At 34.1% G+C, this 21130-nt stretch overlaps 1 protein-coding gene across 1 annotated transcript in view; it reads left to right on the forward strand.

Moving 5' to 3' along the window:
• Positions 1-21130, forward strand: part of LOC129004841 (transcription factor AP-2-epsilon-like) — a 114365-nt gene that overhangs the window by 13780 nt on the left and 79455 nt on the right. Inside the window, exon 2 of the mRNA XM_054433498.1 lies at positions 3701-3779. Within this exon, the coding sequence (XP_054289473.1) occupies positions 3720-3779 (60 nt within the window). The 5' untranslated portion in view covers positions 3701-3719. The remainder of the gene's footprint in view (positions 1-3700; positions 3780-21130) is intronic.

The following is a 21130-nucleotide window of genomic DNA, read 5'->3' on the forward strand; positions in this document are numbered from 1 at the left end:
TTCTAATTTGGTTCTTTATTTTAAAAAAGAAAACCAGTAATTCTACTCAGGGGAGCTCGCTGATTCTAAGAGAAAAATTGTCTTTCGGCAACAAGAGAAGGAAAGCGGAATTATAAGGGTGTTTATAAGAGGGGAGATAATAAACTAAATTAAACTCAGCGGTTTGAGGGAGAAAACTCGATTTGGAAAACGATTGTTTCCTGCTTTCCTCGCGGAAAAGTGCGTTTCCTCGGTCCACCACCCTAGACAGTCCGTCTGTGTGTGTTTCTTTATTTAAGAATGCTTTTACCTCTAAATATTAAAGAAATATTATGTATTCGAACTTTTAACAACTGTATTAAATAGATTGAAGTATTTTCGGCACATATAGGTAAACAGTAAGTTGTATTTCACGATCGTAATACTTTCATGTAAAACGTATTATCTCCAGTCAAATCGGATGTTTATACTCTAGAGTCTAGCTAGAGTCTAGCACTTATAATTCTCTTATGGGTAGATGATTTAATGCTAGTTGTAAAAAGGTGTGTTTTACAACATTGAAATTGTATTTAGTTATTTCGAATCTGATAATTCCTTATTAAATTATTAGATATATAAACTACATAACTTCTATTCCTTGTGAAGATTTAACGCGTACATTCAGTTGTCGTAAAAAATCACTCAAAACTAAAACTTCTATACTTATACATTTCTACACATTGCGAACTAGTTTGAAACAATTCTCAGCTAATTCATTATTACAATAAACCTCGGCAAACACATTTTGCAACATATTTAAACCAGTTTTAACAACTCCCAATTCAACGCGATTTACCGACACCACAATTACGTAACATTTCGACAAATCAGTACTTCAGGGCATCATAGCATCTTTGGAATGCCTACCTCGGACATAAGTATGTACCTAATGCCAGTAATTACGAGCATCCTGACATCTGGTAATTTGGAGGCAAACTATTCAATTTTGGCGGGAGCGGGACCGAAGACCGTCCCAATCGGGCGCTCATCGCCGTGCGATATTTTTAATGCTCTTTTATTTTATATAATTAAAGTTTATGCGCCCAAGTTGGGACCGCCATTAAAGTGAGATTAGGCGTTGCTGGTCGCTACGTATAATTATATCCAGTATGTTACTAAGCCGGTCCACCTATCTGCTCATCGCATCTAGCATCTTGCTGCGTAATTTGTTTTGTTGTGGCTCTCGTTCATCTCTTGTCAAGTTTTTAACCGATTTTACTGACTGGTTTTTTACAAATCGTTAATAGTGTTTGTACTATGGCGAATAAAAGTTTGTATTGTGATTCCGTTTAAGTTTGGTTTCGATTATTATTTTTTGTGTGTTGAAATATGAGACTAATTACTGAGACAAGATGCTTGTTTCAAGAATTAAAACTATTAAATAGATTCCAACTAAAGAATATTCAAAAATATATGTAATCTTATATAAATATACAATAGATCAAATTAGGGTAAAACAGATTTTTCTAAAAACTAAAGGATAACAGGTTCAACGGCAGTTACATAAACATGGAAATTCAATTAATACACCAATAAATTGAAAGTATAAGCCACACTAATTAGTTAAAAGAATGTTAAATAATTTAATTTTAAAAACTCACGACTTTCTTCGCTTGATACGTTCCACGAACAAGCCTTTGAGGCACATGACGGACACATGTAAGGATAAAGTGGTCGTAAACCTATGAAAAATAAAAATAAAATCAATATTGTAACACCCTGTTATAAGATAATGCTATTGGTTTACATTAATTAATCGTTCAAATTAAAAAAAAAACTGTAATTGATTTATTGCCACTACAATTTTTCTAAGTTTTAGTTCAATTAGTTAGAACTACTCTGTAAATCCCAAGTAAATCAACGTCTTCTAATAGCAACCTAGCTTTCGCACTTGTATCTCTTGCGTATACTATCTGGAAATTCCTCAAGGGCTAAAAGTATATTTTTTCGTTAAAACCTTAATATTGTTTTTTAGCTAAACAAGTGTTGTATATTTGTTGTGAGAGTTATTATTCATTCTTTTCACCAACACCACGTGTCGTCACGTATTTAAACTGATCCTAACCATTAAACGTTTAAGTTAATCAACATATTACAATAAACTCTAACATCCATCTTTCCTAATTACACATTTTACCTGTCAATTACAAAACTACCCAACGTCAGGCGTCCCTATGCAGCTTTCAAATTGCCCTTCAATGGCTCTCAAATTAAAACGCGCCACCCGAATTCTTACCCGCCGCACCTTCATCAGGTTATAATTTGGTAAGAATTACAAATTCTTACAAAAGGGTGAGTGTGACATCAGGTGCAAGGTTTAATGCATATTTAAGGGCGCAGGTGTCCTTTGCGCCCAGGGCGCCACCCTTACAGGGCGTAATCAATGCAGATGGCGGATAATACCTGGGTACGATCCGCCCAAGGCACAAACGTCGTGCGCAAGAATGTTTGTTGAAATCTTTGATTTATCGGGTTCATTATGAATGAAATATCGATGGATTTTGATGGCCACCGAGGTTTTTCGAAACCCGATATGACTCTGGGTAGCCTACTTAGACCTTTTTAAGGAAGCTACTAAAATATTTGACAATAGAATGTTAAATAGATATTCGGAAATTCATATTGAGGCAACAATACAAACTTTCCAAGTATTTAGGGACTAAATTATGTTATTTAGCCTATATTAATCAATATTCCTATGTCTTAGAAAACTTGTAATGCCAGTATTATAATAATTATAATATAATAGTTAATAGTTATAGTTTGACCTAAGAAATGGTCTGTTCCAAGACAACAATAGACTGAAAAAAATAACTACTAGATATTTTCCTGTGGTTTTTATCATTCCATATATTGGGAGGACGTTGTGTTAGAAGGAAATAAGAAGCTAGAACATGTTTAAACGATTAATTATTATTTTCTCACTTCTCATGTACATTATCATCTACAATAAGTGGTCAAACACATGGCGTAGCTTGCTTCATTCTTTAACCATATTCCATTCTTCTAGATTCTGGAGAACTAAATTGTAAAACGGAGTTTAATCGGCTTTGTGAAGGTTATCAGGAAGCTTAAAAAGGTGACGACGTTAGCAAATATATTTTTTATATGATCTTTATGTTTATTGTCTTGTACCACAATCAAGATGTTCAACAACTAACATTTGTCGTTTGTCGTTGTGTTGACCAGTTAGCTGTACAACCTCAATATCTATGTAAAAGAACTGCTGAGAGACTGATTTTTATTAATTTCAAAATTACTGTTTTGTATGCATAAGTTATTTGCATTTATTATTCATGTGTTTTAATTGTTTTAATAATGTAAACAAGTTAGTTTGTTGTTTTAGTGTATCATGAACACAAGCTCATTTCCTCTGTTATAAATGTAACATTTTGTCATTTCTGAATTTTATTATTACTGGCGTCATCCGTGACACCACACATAAGTAAATCGCGTTCATTGATGCTCAGTGTTGTTTTCTCGTGTATCATGAAGACTTAAACATGATGACGTTAGCATGTTTATCCTGTAACGAATAATTATTCAACCTAAAAATTGGTGACGCTGGCAGATGTTGACCCTTTGTTTCCAGGTTTATAACAAGCTAAAATATAACATTAGCATTTTTGACATAATTTATATATCCAGGTAACATGAAAATTAAATAATTTGACGTTTGCAGGTAACAGGGAGCCAGCGACATGACGTTCCGCTGTGTCCCGGCATTTCAGCCCCTCAGTAGTGACTGCAGCGCCCCCTGGGTAAGTGAATTTATAAATCAAATTGTTTATTTGAATTTTAAGTTAATATAAAGTAATATAATCTACTACCCGGTGTATAGGTGTCTGAATAATTAGAGTCCTTCGAGCAACGCGTTCTGTTACGAACATCTTCAGTGTAATAGTGGTATATGTGTTTTTCCCTTGTAATGTCAAACAAATAAAAAATAAAGTAGTTTAATGCTGCATTTTTCTGTTAAAGTTATATGCACTTGAACTAGAAAGAGGCATGGAAAACTACAATCTCAACAGTTGGATAACCGACTTTACGTATCGGCTAAAGATGTTTTTAACGCTTAGTCAGGTCCAGTTTAAGTGGATAGAGTATGTTTTATAGTTATTTGACGTATTTGGACCAATCAATACGATTTAGTTCTGAAGGTTACTTTTGCTTGTCCTCTAGTATCATAACGAAAGTTTTACAATGGTAAATCCGAGTAAGAAAGGTGCGTTTGATACACTCTATTTAATATTTACCTATACAGTGTTACATTAAAAAATACACTAATATTGAAACTAAAGTGTGATAGTTAGGCATTGTATAACCGGCCAAATGAAATAAATGAAATAATATGCTTACTTATTCGTTGTCTTTGGAAAGGAAATCGGTTATAAAATTAAGAAACCGAAAATCTATAAGAACTTCAACAATGGAGTAGAACAGATACTCAAATTAGCCTAATTGTTCTATTGAGTATTATTTACTAATCTCATTGTTTAACATATCAAACATTGAGATCCCATACATTTTACCTATCATAAAGTCAATTCTTTAACTTACTATAAGAGTAGAAAAATTGCTTCATAGGACTATAAGAGTTGAAAAAAGTCACATAGAACGAGTATTTTATACTTTTAGTATATTATATGTTCAAACATTATTCTCACTGACTCTCTAATTTACTAATTTACAAGCACAAACTCTCCAAATAGCCTTGAAACCTACACCACCTCGGCTACTTACCCGTTTAGTACAAGGTACGAGGGGCACTGACAGAGAAATTTGAAATTTAAATTTTATGTGTTGCACTCGCATACCTATTATGATAATACTATTTGCTTTTAATGTCTTACAATTGTTGAGCGGAGCGAGCGAAGCGAGCGTAGCTCTTTGGGATCAACTTCAATGCAACAAATAGAGAAACATCACTCAATAACGGCTGAACGCATTTCAGCCAAACTTAACAAAATTACTTAGACTAATAGTGAGATGGTTTTTAAACAAGCAAATTTCAATTAGATAATACTAATGCAATTTAAAACGAACTTAAAATTTCTAATTTTTAACATTAGGCTTATGGGACTAAAGTAGCCATATGACAGTTTTTTGTTTACAAGAAAAATGTAAACAAGAGAATCATAAGGTATTTCTTAACTTTCTATACATTTCTTTTAAACGTTTTTAAACCATTCCTATGATTTTAATAAACAAGAAAATGCCGTTAAAACATTTTTTCAAGGCGCGGAATTCACTGAAAATTGAGAAAATATACGGAACTACTTTCTCAATGCGCGGAGCATAAACAAGGAGCGGAGGGATACGGACCGCGCTGACTACTTTCTTGGGAACCTATTTGTGTTGCCAGCTGATTAGAATTTAGAAACAGTCAATGTTAGAAATCAGAATCTAATAAGCGATATATCGAACCGCATCGAAATCGATATTTAATCCGATAATACCTCACAGGTTATATTATGTTGAATTACATTGACGGTGCAGTAAGTTATTACACTTATTAATAAAACGCAGATTGAACACTGATCTAATTTCGGCATGTGGGGAAGGTAGGGGTTTATGAGTATTCGTGGTTTATGAGTATTAGTGTTTTAAAGTAAGGTTAGATTAGGAAGGTAAAGTGTAGGTTATAGGTAGGTGATCGGGTTGTTTATTTGTGTTGCACCATATAATTTTTATCTTTTGGAATAGTTGGTTAAACGGGGAAACGATTACAAAAATGCTTGCATTATGGTATTAACAAGCCATCTACGGTATTCTAGCATTGTCTTTATATAAAGTCAATGATTCTAGAAAATTACTACATAAAAACCAAATAAAAAGAACGTTTGGATTTGGACCTTTGACCATAGCAAAACTAACATGTAATTTATGAAATGTGAAAAGTTGTATATCATTAAATACCATTCTAATATAAATAATTCTAATATAATAATCTAATGTAATATTAATAATTGTTCGGCAAATCCTCATTTTAATGGTTCGGCTGAAAATTGAATCTGCATTTTGTGAAACAGTAATTTGGTAATAATTCAGTAATTTCAAATGTTGATAACAGTAGCCTATCCTGTATAAATACTGTTATTTGATTGCCAAGCCACGGGCTATACATATGTCCAGTTACAACCATAATAATAAGTAAATAAATTAATTACCTAGGCTTATAGAAGTCCACTTTTAACCACGTTATGGATAATTGTCAAGGCTTGTCCAGAAGTAGGCTACTAATTTCTAATTATATTATCTACATTGTATATTTAAGGCATTTCTTCCCTCCTTATTATTATTCTGTTTTCACTTAAATCAGCTGAATATGCGATGTTTACTTATTACCACATTACTTATGTTTAGGCCTACATTTCAGCCATTTTATGTTGCACGGTTGAATTTAAAATAAATGTCAAATTTCCCCTCCTGTTGTTATACTTTAATACTCGTTTTTTTATAGTTACTGTTTTTTGTTTTTTTTTACTTAAATACTTTAACCGATTGTAAGAGTGAAAAATGTAGCCCAATGTTTTTTTGTTGTAGGCTACAGTTGCATTTGAATGTTAAATTACCTTTCTCTTTTTTATACTTTACTTTTTGGATGTTAATATCAGATTCCAACTACTGTAATATTTTCATGGTCAAAACTACCATAATGCACTTCTGGAAGAGGTATCTGAATAACAAGATGTAGTAAAAAAATTTGAATTATTATAATTTTAATCAATAAAACCAGCATTAGTACATCTATTGACCTTTTTACATTTAATTACTTATACAAATATCAAATCACGTTTGTTCCGCTCAACTGGCTTTCACCTCTCTGAAAGCAACCCTAGTTTAGTAGAGACAGGATGTGTTAAGGGTCGCTCCCCTACTGTATTGCAGCCTACAGTTTTTGACTTAATTTAGATGATACATTCTCATAATTTTAAATAGCTAACACTGTAACACTCCTCCAGTATGAAGCATTGTGAACCCTTAACCTAAATTAGTGATTTTTAAATTGTGAAAGAACCTGAATATTTTCTAGTTTAGCCAAAATAATAATTTAGTTTGATATTATGGCAAGGTTATAAATAATGAAAATTTACCACATTGGAAAGATTAATAGTTTAATATCACTATAAATAGTATAAATACGTTAATTGTAAATTATTTTGAAATAAATAGTTGACAATTCAAAAAATACAAAAATAGTTATGAACTTGTAAATCTGCAATTGATATTGTTTACGTACCGGTAGGCCTAGTTTTTTCTTCTTTTTTTCTACACTCAGCACGAAAACAACACGGTCTTTCTCTGACTCCCATGGCGATTTTCATTTAGCCACGCCAACGGCTGCATACACCTCTTTCGATACTCTACCAGATCTCGACGTTCTCATTCATTTAGTTACTTCCCATTTTCCTATTTGAATGTCTGAATTTATCCCATCCGGGGTTTACTTTCATATTTGAAAACACTTGATCAACATACCTAGTCCATCATGGACATCAGCTATTTGTCTCAGCAACCACATCTAATGCTTGACACAGATCTCTTAGTTCCCCATTATGTTTGCGTTTTTAGTCATAATGTTAATTTTTGGACGAAACATTTTCCTGAGTAGTTATCTTTAAATTTTACTAGCTTTTACTCAGCGCCTTTGTCTAGAGCCCCTGTTTCGATTCCATGTAGGATAATTGGTCGTATTATAGTTTTATTAGAAAAAGAGTCTAAGGCTATAAATATGTCCAAAATAATCGTATGTCTTAACGTCTATAAAAACAGTACTTTCTTAGAGATCTAATAGAACATCATAGAGCGCTATCGATAAATCTACGATAAACGTTTAGTAATTTCTTAAAAGATTTCGATCAACATTTGACTCCGATATAAATCAATCCCTACACTTGATTGAAAGACGATTTCAGTACCTAATAAGGGCACTTACCTCAACTCGGGGGTGGATGGACCGAGTCAATCATCCCTCCAATAATGATGTTGATTTTCCCTCGATGTGGGAAACTCTACGTGTGAAAGGCGCCTAAGGCGGGGGTTTGGGCGGTGAAGGAACCAGCAATTAAATAATTAGCCCATCAACGACGGGGCGGTCTGGCTTTTCGGAAAAGTTTGAAACGTTTTTGATTTCTGGCGGCGCGTGCGCGGGCCTCTGTCATTAGGGCGTTGCTGGCGATAAAACACGGCGTACCGCAAGGCTCAGGTCTAGGACCGCTTGTGTTTCGTACAATACCCGCTTATCGCTCCGTGATGCTTTAATTGGTGGTTTGCGAGGTTCTACGGTTTGTTTTGGGATTATTGAAATTTATGAACGCGATATGTTGTGCTGGAGGTTTCTCTGTGCAGTGTTTTGCTGTTTTGATATCTTTCCTGTTGAAATATGAAAGTTTCACGTTCTTAAAAAAGAGTTGAGAATGTTAAGTTACAGTATAGTCTCCGAACTTTGTTAGGTTAAACTATTATGCTTTTGTCAATTTGTGACACTTTAATTGGACAATCTGAGGTTCCAAGGGTTGTTTTATGGTTAGGTTGGAATTGGGAACACTTTATTCTCTGCTAGCGTTTTCTCTGTAAACTAAAATAGTTCAAGTTAATCAATCTACCATCCAAACTGAACTGAGAATCCTACAGGCTTTGGCTTGGGATAAAATTTAAATTTCCGATTTCTATGACCACTTCTCTTACCGTACGTTTTATGTGTGGACTCCGCGAACTAACTAAGCAATTACCTAAAGCAAAACATTCCTAGAGCGACTGACAGGTAGGTCTGTACTGCTAGTGGAGCACGCGCCGCCAAGGCAATCACGAGCTGATGTCTCATTAATTTAATCAGCCCACGCTGATTTCGAATTTAAATTGGAAACTGAACAGTACGCGGCTGCGGGCATCGGGCAGCGGGCCTACCGCTGACATATAAAGTAGAAGATATAATTAAACCACCCCACCCACAGTACATGACACCATAATGGCCAATGACAATCTATAATCTGGCGTTCATAATCATATGCAGCAACGGGCCATCGCGAGCTCGATAATGATAAAACCAAGGATACGCGAAACATGTTATTATTCTGATCTTTGTTGAAAATCAACGTCTCGCTGGATAGGCTGTTAAACACTTGTATTCCGAGCTAATCACTGTTATTGAAACTGTGAAAAAGCGACGAGTTTGCTCTTTGTTTTCTTTAGTGTTTGACGGAGTTGGTCCAAATACAAGTTGTCGTTCTCCAACGCTAGGTTGCTAACATACGTAGCGAGATTATAGTAATCCTGGCTAGGAATAATTAGCTAAAATAAACTACATGAAATTTTAATTGTTCTGACTAAGACTCGTCCACCGGGGTCGAAGTAATCCCGATCAATAAAAATACAGTATTTGTCCTTTGTATAACAGTGTGTCACATTGTATATTTCACACCAATGACTTTGACCTACTATTTGTCGATATGATGTAGTAGTATTTTATTATTTTTAATTTAAGATTGCATTGAAATAATACCTGCTGTTTTAAAATAGCTGTTCGTGTATTAACGTGATAGGCATACTTTTTAGCTAATTTATAAAGTTACCTGGGACATACATGCATACTGGTAGGCTTTTAGAGTGAATTGTTAGTTCAATGCTTTTAGTTATGTAGCGTTTAAACCTCAGTCTACAACACTGAGTGCAAGTCAACCTTTTATTGGTCGAAAAATTATTTAATTCCTTTTAAATGTGAATACCCATAAGGTTAACATGGAAAACTCCAGAGCCACTTGAAAGGAGTTTTGAGATAAGGAGTTGAGTCTATATGTTAATCGGAAATGTGAGCTATCATCGCCCCAAATTTCCATTTCATTTTATTGTGTGCCTACCCATTTAATTTTCATATAACTTTTTGGATCACAAACAAAATCACTCCTCAAACACAGAAACACACACCGGAACTCGAAAAATTCGGCTCTGAGATTCACATTAGTGTGTATCTCCAGTTGAAATCGGCATCAACAAGTGGCCTATTGGGCAGTTTCGTGCTCGACGTAGCATGTTACTGTAGCATGTGGCCCATTCGCGTGCGGGTTGGCGCCAAGCGGTGTAATTGCCTGGGACACGAAGGGACCACGTGATCACGTTTGTTTCGATACCGTCGCATCCAGATCACTGATCACTTGGCGTTTTGATAAACCTGCGCCATATGGTGGTACGATTGAAAGATGATTTATATAGACATAGAGAACACTAGGATTTACTGTAATTAGTTGGCTAAGTCTTGTACAATACACTGTATCAGTGTTTAATTACTTGTGTATGAAGTAAGTGTTTATTAGTAAAGCACATGTTGGATTTTTGAAGGGATGTGATAAGATTATTCTTACGTGATTAGGCTAACTTATGTTTATTCGGTCAAGACACATTGAATTACAATACAAACCATCAAAAACGCCAGCGAGCTGTTAAACTTATAGAATATCCATATAGAAACATAATCTGTGTTTCTGGGAGTTATTGACTTGCGGTATGTGTGAAGAATAATTGCTGGTAGGGGTGGATACGGATTAAAATAAAATAGACAATCGTTGCAATACTATAGTCTAGTCAGCTGTAAATTGTGTTATATGCACCGTCTGGGATAAGTGCAAGACTATGATTTGTGCTTAAGGTGTTATAAACCATAGATTAAACATAAACGTACTATCTTATAAATTTGCCATCTCAATCTTCCGGTTTGTGAAGAAAATGTTTTTGTTTACTATTTTTTATTTTTCATTCTTAACTAATTTTAATTAAATAAAAGGCGAAAGATTTATTCGTTTTGAATGGAACCCATAAAGCGTTCTAATTGTAAATAGTAAAATGTTCTCTTGTTTTGGTTTATGACCAAAGAGAAAAGTAAAATTCTAAAAATGCACGCTAAAATAGATAAATTTAGTCTACATGAACACTCTAAACGTTAACAAGGAGAATAATGTAGGATATAAGATCATAGTTTCATTTCAAAATAGTATAAATGTCAACTAGTATTTCAAAATTAAATATCTGATTTTTAAGTAAGAGTTGTGCTATAATAAAATTTAATATAACGCAGTTTGTTTGAAATCGCATTTAGATTGCGAAAATATACATGCTTAAGCATACTTCCAAAAGTATTTAGTTCTTATTATTTACAATGGGGATTTTAGAACCCGCCCTGATTAAGCCTATGGACATAGCAATTTTCGTAGTTTCCTCCGCTAGCAGATTTGCCACTATCTAGTCAGGTTATACTGTATTTTACTGTTAGTTCGTTACCACTTGATATGACCTCCAATTATTTGTCCCGTTTTGCTTTGTTGTTTCTATGTTTGTTCTCTTTCTCTCTCTTGTTTATGTTGCGGATAGCGAAGCCGAGTAAACAGTTCGTCCCAACCAATTATTTCCCTGTTGTTTTTGCCTTCAGTCACTTTATAGGGCTGCGAGTACGCGTTGGTCGTATTATTTTGTATTACATTGTTAATTATAGGTCCTTTGTAGGATGTAATTTTTTGTTCCTTTTTGCGACTAATAGCTTACAGAACATTTTGGGGTTGCCGACAGTATAATTAGTTCATTGTATGAGGAAGAAAAGTCATATCAAGTTTAATTTCATAAATATATGGGAAGTATAAAAGTAAAAAAAGTACAAATCTAGAGTAAACTTAGAAAATATAGTCTTGCCATTCAACCATTAATTTCTTATGATAAATTTAAAACTCTGTATAAGATTTAGCCAGTTATTTACTCAAATAAATTATAACCATTTTATAATAAATGTTATTATCGGCAATTGTGTTATAATTTATAACACGGATGTCACGGAGAGTGTAAATAATGAAGCCTTCGTTTCTTATCTCCGTATATGGAACATTCCCCAAAGGGGGATCCAATAAGTGAGACATTTCGTACTTTCATAAAATTATATACATTTTAATTAAATACAAAAATTACTGTACATGTAGTACTTTAATGTGGCTTAACTAAATGGTTACAATGTTTTCCGGGTGATCTGAAGGTTTCAAATGGATAATAAAAGGATCAGACTATTTCTTATTGTTCAAAACTGGACCCAGCTGCCCTTCATCACTAATGGTCCTTGCCAAATAAACATCTGATCTTAGTCAGTAACAAAGCTATATTCAAAGTCATTTAACACCCATTCACCCATCTTCAGTCGGCGTTATACAGTAATATTAGCAAACAATCATAATACGTTAAGTTTAAGCGTACCATAACTAACTAGAGGACGAAAAGCGGCAAAACATTCGTCGAACAATCACACTTATTACCTATTGTTTTTAAATACATATTCACAATTATTGACACCAGCAAAACGTTGAAAGAATGCAAGTGAAGCCATGGGCATACCAGTGCCCCACGACTGCCCGGGGCAGCCCGCGCCTGGTCATGCCCCGTGGGGCACACGCTCGGCCCGTGCCCAGCCTACCATTACACTGCATCATCCGACCTCTGCAATCATCCGGATTAAACCAATCCTCCCGACTGCGAGTCCTGGACATGTACTCCAGTAGGAACGTAGCGAGTGTCGTTTCAATTTAGGTCTGCGGATTTATCATGTGATTATATGGTTTTGATGGTCCGAAACTGGAAACAGCTGATCATTGGGCTTTTAATAAACTGCTAAGGAACATCTGGTTATAGTTGGTCAGATCACATCACTTCATTTTACACTTAAATGCGAACTTAATTAGAGATGATTGTCTTGAATTTTAACCAAGCCAAACTGAAAATACGACTACTGTTTGCAGATTGAAATTGTACCACAAAAACATTTATTTTTACAGTAGGTGGTCTAAGTGTACTAGTGTGCAGTAATCTAAACTCATCTTTCGCTATCCTTACCTTACAAAAACTAACCAATCAGTGTTGGCAATCAAATGGACTTACAGCTAGACTAAAACATGTATATTGCCATTTACTATAGTCAATGATATTACGTTCGGTTTTTAATTACACATATCCTGTGGCTTGCATAATTAATCCATTTTCCCGGCAATTTCACGATGTCGCCAACAATTTGTCTTGACGAGAACTACCCAACTACCTCTGCTCTCGGATCATCCTAATTATTAAATTTGATTCTAGAATGCAAGATGGCGGCCACTCCGTGCGCGCGCAGACCGTGAAACATCAGCTGATCTCAGGGTTGCCAACCTGGACACGATCAGCTGATTTACACAACATGGCGATCTGTCACGAGAACTGTTCGATTAATCGGCTCATACCTAATCATCTCCGTGTTCTAAGCTCAATTTGCTCTTTTATCTTCAAACTACCAATCTACCTTGTTAACCAACCGATTCTCAGAATACTTGTGCATTACCCCTTTACTTGCCAGTTTTAGTAAACAATATTATAATTGGAATGTACTAGTGGAACCCCGTCGAAATCGACGGTTAATCTTGAGGTTTTATGTAAATTCAGCTAACTGCGATGGATAGAGTGAAGTCATTAGAATCTTAGTTAAATGGAGGGAGGATAAGCAATAATAAGTATGACGATTGCGTTCCCTAAAAAACGTGATTGATGAATTCGTTTAACACAATATTTCCTACCTTTTTATCGCTTTAGGTTGCCCTAAAGGTTTTTAGGAGTCTTATAATTGTTTGTTTAATACCAACGCCACTTTCACTATATGGGACAATGAGTTCATATAATTAGTCTATCATGTTACGGAAAGAGTCAATATTTATTACTAACCACTAATTCCATCTGCTTTAGGAAAATCATTCAGATTGTATCCGGATTTATAAGTTATCTTCATCTTTGGTCATAAAAATACAGAATTCTATCAGCATATTAAATCAGGTTTTTTTTGTTTGATAAAAATATCTGATTCTCCAGAAAGCAGTAACATTCTTACTTCGATCTCAGCAATTTTAATTCCTTCTCTTGCCACATCCCATGTGTTTATTTAATCATCCTGTTCTTACTTGATAATTCATTAACTTATGGGGTAGTTTTGCCTTGGCCATATAGATCACATAAAGCTGTGCGTGTATTTCGTGGATTGGAATGAACCGTAATTGAAGGAAATTTTATCACAAATCTTGAACATTTGCTTAACCAAATCCATAACCTAGTCCAGCCTTGGTAACAAATTATGCAAATGCGATGAGATGTGATGATACTGTTGTGTATCCGAATGGTTTGTATGTAGTGAGGTTTAGATGCGTTGTTCGACCTAGCTACATGTGTACATCAAAGTAAAAACTGTGTAAACATTTTTTTAAATACCTTGAATTGACATATTAGTTCACCAACTTTACCAAAACCATAGACTCCGTAGTTAGTCTATTCCAAAACTTGAACACAGCTCTCATCCTCAACGTACTCATCTATGACACAATTTTCAACCCAAAATTTTCTAAAAGCAATAAAGCATTGATTTTTGAACAAAACATTTAAAACGTATCATAAATTCATCATTTTGTTGAAACTATAAAAAACTTGTCATGCAGTGGAGAATCAATTTAAAATCATAAATAATAATGTAAACATTTAATTTTGACAGTTTCAGTAGACCTTTGAATACAATTTTAATATTAACAGCTGGTTCATTAAAAGTAGTGTAAAATTATCCATATGGTCATAATGTAAACAAAATTGCTGAGTGAACTTTAAAGGCCTCTGGGGCAGAGCCCCAAGGAAATTCACCTCGTTTCTCTTTTGAGGGCTCACCTACAGACCAATACCTTTCTTTAGACACCCCTACCAAGTTTCTACACCCAGCCGTTCTCTCAAATTAGCTGTGACAAAAACCCCGTTTTCCTCCATAAGAATAACATGGGATGGGACTTTAAAGGCCACTGGGGCAGAGCCCCGAGGGAATTTACCACGTTTCTCTTTTGATGGCTCATCTACAGACCAAGACCTTTCTTTAGACACCCCTACCGAGTTTCTACGCCCAGCCGTTCTCTCAAAATAGCTGTGACAAAGAAAAACAGTTTCAAATTAATATATAGATTTAGTTAATAATCTTTATTAGATGTCTATTGCCAGCTGTCAGATATGTGAAATGAAAAGGAACCTCATTTCATAATATCTGTGACTAAAGAACACTGCCTAAAATGTTCCACTTTCAAGAGTTGGTTCATGAGTTCATGAGATGGTGTCAGTTATAGGATAAAAACGTGGTTAATTGTGTCATTGACGGAGTGTGATGCTGTAATTTTTTTTATAAATCCTCAAATTTTTAATTTAACTACACTAAACTTATGTTCACTTTGATTAGACAATTGGCAACAGCCGTCAGCCGATACACATGAATTGAAAGTCAACTTCGGAAGACATTCTCTATTGTTAGAAAGGTCCATTGTCAGATTTCTCATCCCATATTGTAAAATCATGTTTTGTGTGTTTTTATTTCGTAACTACGTGTTCCTCTAATTTAATGATAAAAGTTTACTGTAAAAACTTTATTAGTTTTAATATAAAAGTTTTAATAACTCAACTTTTTGGTTGGTTATACTGTACTTACAAGCAACGACTCCATCATTTAGCCTAAATGGTTATAAAATATTTGTAAAGTTTGTGTTAAATGTAAAAAAAATAGTAAACATCAATACACTACTCTCCACATGTATAACAAGTGTACACGGAAGTACTGTATTATTACACTATGATCGATTACAGGTAGATCGCGAACAAATGAAATTTTTTTTTATTTAGCTAACAAGTCTAAAAAAAGGTTATACTCTTGAATGTGTAAGTGAGTACGATTTCACCAATCAAGATTGGGGGATTTTGCACTTTCAAATAAGAATGTGAACTTTTCTCCAGAATTGTTTAAAACTATCGCAATTAATTGTTGTATTTTTATGCAACTGAAACCTTTAAAAGAGAAAACAATTATTTGTGAAGATTACATTACTATTTAACAACCACAGTTTAAGTTATATAAATAAGGTTAAACTAAATAGGCTGAATTAATTGTTATCCTTGGGAATTTACCAATAATTGTAGTGTATTGAACAATGTGTATACGGATGTTAATGAATACCGTATACACGTTACCGAAGAAAAAAAATCATCTGTTTCCTGGTTGGTAAGCTTCTAGAATGTAAGGTGCAATGGTTGTGCAACTCAAATTTTTTCCTACAGTTACCTAACAATGTACATGTTCTCTCACTGATTTGAGAAAGCAAAGTGGCCAATTCGCTCATCAGTGAGACAATGTTAACATTGTCTCACTCTAATTACTTTGTCTCACACCAGATTTGCAACGTGAAGGCACGAAATAGTGAGCGCGTAACATGCAGGCAACGTCGTATGCGCGCGAAGCACGTTGGCAGTACTGGCTGTAAATCAGCTGGTCAGCTGTTTTACCGTTGTATTTGTCACTTCACATTAAATGTTATATTAAAAGTTCACTTCTGTGTAAAAATAGGTTATGTTTGAAGAAACATAAGACCAATTTATTTGTTTTGTGGTAACTGTAGGAAAAGTATAATGTGCAACTCGTGTTCAAAGTACAATTGCCTCACTCGAGAAACCATTCCTCACTCGCCTACGGCTCGTGAGTAAGGATTTCTCTCGAGTGAGTCAATTGCTCACTTTTCTCACTAGTTGCACAAATAACTATTGTTTCATAAAAACTAATTAATTCTGATATCAATTTCAATTAATAACATAATATTACGCAGGTTACGTAATCAAAGTGTTTGCAGTTTTATTAAAAATTTTTTTTAAATCTATAAATTAACAATAAATAGTGTCTACGAGCAAGAACCAAAAACGCCATAAATCTGTTTCTAGTGAAAATCAAAGACTGATTTTGTGGGATTCCTGTGAGACACCATTTTGTAATAGTTATCTTCCGCTCCGCCAGGTAGCAGCACGTGCGGGGTCTTGGTCTTCAGAAAGTATTTTATGTTAGTAAAACAGTTTGTTTGTCATTGTCAATAATTAATTTTAAGCCTGTAGGAATTGTCAGGGGTTTTTTGTAAATTTTTTGTAAATTGTGAAAATGAATTTACGTTTATTGAATCGTGAAAATACTTGTGTCACTCGTCACTGTGTCAGTCAAAGTCGTGTGACAAAACGTCAAACATGAACTCAACCAAACTCTGTGTTTACATTTTTGCTGAATTTACTTAGAATCATGTGTACAAAAAGTACAATAAATAGCCATATTATCAACATGAGGTGATTGATTTCGATTGGATTAAGTTTTAAATTACAATAACAAGCTAAGCCATGCTTGTAAATTAGCCAACCGAGGTTTTCATGCATTTTGTTTATTGATATTTGGTTGGTATTGGTTTATAGTGAGGTGGGAGTTTAATATCAAGTAAAATTCCAGCGTTTACATAACCTCTCTTGTTTATGAGTTATCTATCATGACTACATAAGTTATGCCCTACTGACTCTTTTGCATCATTATCATAGCCTACACACTCTGGCGTTTTGAGTAATTGGCATGTAATCTTATTTTTGTCAAACCTATGCATGATTATAAACTTACATTACATTCTAACCCTCAACTAACTTTATTTATTTATTCATACGGTAAACACCATTTTTACAATCAATAATACATGAGTGGCAAGTTACAAGATAAATATTTATAAATATATATAAGCCAAATTCAGATTCATCTTGCTAGATAAAAAGATTGGTGACATGAAAAATGACATAAACAGGACTGTACCAAAAATGCGTTGACAAAGATTGGATCCATACGTATTACAAATCCTAGTTAACATGCATAAACATTTTTAGCAAAATAACGATAACCAAATCTAGGTAACAATTGATAAATATTTTAATATAATAACAATAACAAGCAAAATATAAATATATTTTACAGACAAGACGAAAAAAAAACAATGACAATAATATAAATACACACACATAGTTCAGTACGGTTAGAGTGAAAAATGCTATTAAGTGTATGTATCATGAGTGAAAAATTTTAACATTGCAATAAATATATATGTGAAAGTGAAAACAAACAAGGTAGCAAATTCCAAACTTCTATACTTTACGACTAAGTTTAATAGTTACAGATAAAAAATAACACGTATGCGTTTTACCTGCGGACCGGTTTCAACGTCTATGTTAATTTTTCCTTATCCGCAACACATAATTAAACAATCGGCTATTTTGTACACATATTTTACACATTTTACTAACGCGTATTCGATGTAAAATTATTGTTGAAGAGCAAGGGATTAGTTTGGGCATTGTGTATGTATAGGCATAGACAAAAGAAATGCCAATAATAGTCTATTGTCTGTGGTATAGGCAATAATGGTTTGGGATTGGGATTATTGGGAAAATAAAGTCAGGTTATGAACAACAATGCGTGATAGTTCCACGACTACCCACTAGGTAGCAGCACACAGCTGGCGCTAGCAGCGCTGCAGTCTGGCGGAGAAGCAATCAACTAAAGCTTCTGAGTTCTTCCAGTAGGCGATAGATGGCGTTAGCTGTACTATCTGATCCGTGATATTAAAATAATGTTCTGATAAATAATTAACTTATGAGTTTTGCCACAGACTACCTTTATCAGTACCTAATATTTTATTATCTATTAAAATCATTAAATTGATAATTGGCATCATACTAATTATTACTGTGGATTCTAGACAATTTTTAGCGTAAAAATTACTAATTTCATGAATAAAATGTTTTATATTTTTTAATTACTGTAATTTAAGGAATATAATATATAGAGTTTTAAACAACTAATTATTTGAATTTGCTGAACGAATCTATGTTCGTTAATTCGTTAAGTTCGTCAATAATTAAATTATTATTGATTGCGAAAGAATTTGTTTGTAGGTACAGTATTTTGTTAATGATTGGGTCATTATACTTAATAGGTAAGCGTTATGTAAGAAGTAAAAATTGTATTTTAACTACCAGTCCTTAGAAGTTTTAATTTTAGATAAATCATAAAAATACTGTTAACTTAACAATCTAATTCACCCACATTGAAAAGTACAGAATGTAGTTGTTTTATAAAACCGTGACTTATAAAGTAAGTAACATATAAGTAAGTAAAATAGACTATTCAAACGTACCATTCACGCCTTTATACATAAGGGAAATTAAGACTAGTGTTTGGACCCGCAAAAAAAACCTTCAAAAATGTCAATCATGTTAACACAAAATAAAAATAAAACACGACATAAATACTAACGAAAACTAACTGCTGTAGTTCTTTACACTTTACAATTCTCTATACAAAATGTTAAGGAGATATTAAGTTTTTTTAGGATACCGCTATCAGAACATCGCTGATAGTAGTTCCAATATCTTCCGCAACGTTAGCTCAGCGCTAGCGGCGGTGACGGATTTTAATCTCGTTTGAATGTGAAATTAAACTTTCTCCAGCAAAATTCTATCCAATAGCTAAAATTGGCAACAATAATATCTAGCCTACGATCTAAACTTGATACATATCTCCTTATTATTACGATATTTCCATGAATATATCAACATTTTTGCATGGATATACTGACTGAGCATTTTAAATACTGCATGACCAATCGCTATATTAAAGAAAACTCTTTTTTTACAATTCATACACTAATAATAATCTTTAGCAGCAATACATATCAATAATGAATTATGATAACAGGGATAGAAGTAGGCCTACATTGTTGAGACATGGAAGGTTAGAACCAATAGGACCTATAAATATTATAACATTGCGTACATTCCAGCTTTTAGCTCAAGTGTGTATAACGATTTATGGATAATATTTAAGGCTGTCTTTGTATTACATTAAATGGATTTGAAAACAAACCAATTTCACTAAAGTTTGCAAAAATTAGATACATAGCAATAACTACTGGATGTTTTAAGTTCACCAACATGTGTAGTTTTAACCGTTTTCACAAGATGGAAATAGGAAATCTATTAAAGAGTTTACTTTTACTATGTAAGATATCTTAGAGCCAACTTAAAGGTGAGTGAGCGTAGCAAACGAACTTCAACCAGGACTTGATTGAGCCATACGAACGAGCTTATCTTGAAAATAAACGAGCATTGAACATAAAACCCCATTAGGACAGGACGACGTCTGTCGGGCCAGCTAGTAACATATAAAAATACCCCCGCCGCAGCAAACCTGCAGACTAAGCGAATTTCCATTTCCCTGAATGGATTTGCACTAAAATGTCTCCTTAAAAATATCACATTTATTCCCTATTTAAATAGAATCAGTTATACACATACTTAGGTTTGCTGCAACAGGGAGGGTGAAAGATTTTTTTATGTAAAATGTTAATAGTTAGTAAGAAATAAAAACATTTTCCAAATTTGGGCAAAATATGTTTATAAACAAGCAAACTACAACAGTTTACTTATTCTCCATAAGAATAACATGGGAATTTTAAATTTACAATTTTTTGGAATTTTCTCCGTAACCATTAGGCACATTATAACGCTTCAATATACTAAATAATTTGTTTTTTTAAGCTCTACAAAATAGTTTAGAAAGAAATTGCAAAATTTTATGTTTTTTGGGTCAAAAATGGGGAAAACCCATTTTTACCCCATAAAAGCCCCCATAAGCCTCCGTTCCCATGGTCCGATCATGCTGGTTCGCGAACTCGTTCGAATAAACGTAGGTTTACACGTTTGTAACAAATTTCATCAAAATCGGATCATTTTTGCTCGAGTTATCGCGCTAACGGACATATATATATATACTAGCTGACCCGGCGAACTTCGTATCGCCTAAGATATAGGTTTCCCCTAAGACAGACCGATGGAAAGAAAGTACCGTTACGTTTAATTTTCAAGATGATCTCGTTCGCATCGCTCAATCACGTCCTGGTTGAAGTTCCTTCGCTACGCTCACTCACCTTTGGGTTGGAGCTCGTTCGCTACGCTCACTCACCTTTAGGTTCAAGTTCGTTCGCTACGCTCACTCACCTTTTGGTTGCAAATTAGCTGTTGTCATAAATGTAAAAGAAATAATAGTGCTGCACCCTGTTGGTAATCCTTGTAACTTTAATGCTATTGAACATCATAGAACAGAACCAACTTGTTTAATTGAAACAGCTGTTCAGATTCATTAATTCCATTTCTCATAAGGTTAACATGGGAAACTCCAGAGCCACTGGGGCGGAGCCCT

The sequence above is a fragment of the Macrosteles quadrilineatus genome, unplaced genomic scaffold (genome assembly GCF_028750875.1).
Source record: "Macrosteles quadrilineatus isolate MER2022 unplaced genomic scaffold, UCM_ALF_1.0 Scaffold_11__1_contigs__length_5352618, whole genome shotgun sequence".
In the NCBI taxonomy this organism is placed as follows: domain Eukaryota; kingdom Metazoa; phylum Arthropoda; class Insecta; order Hemiptera; family Cicadellidae; genus Macrosteles; species Macrosteles quadrilineatus.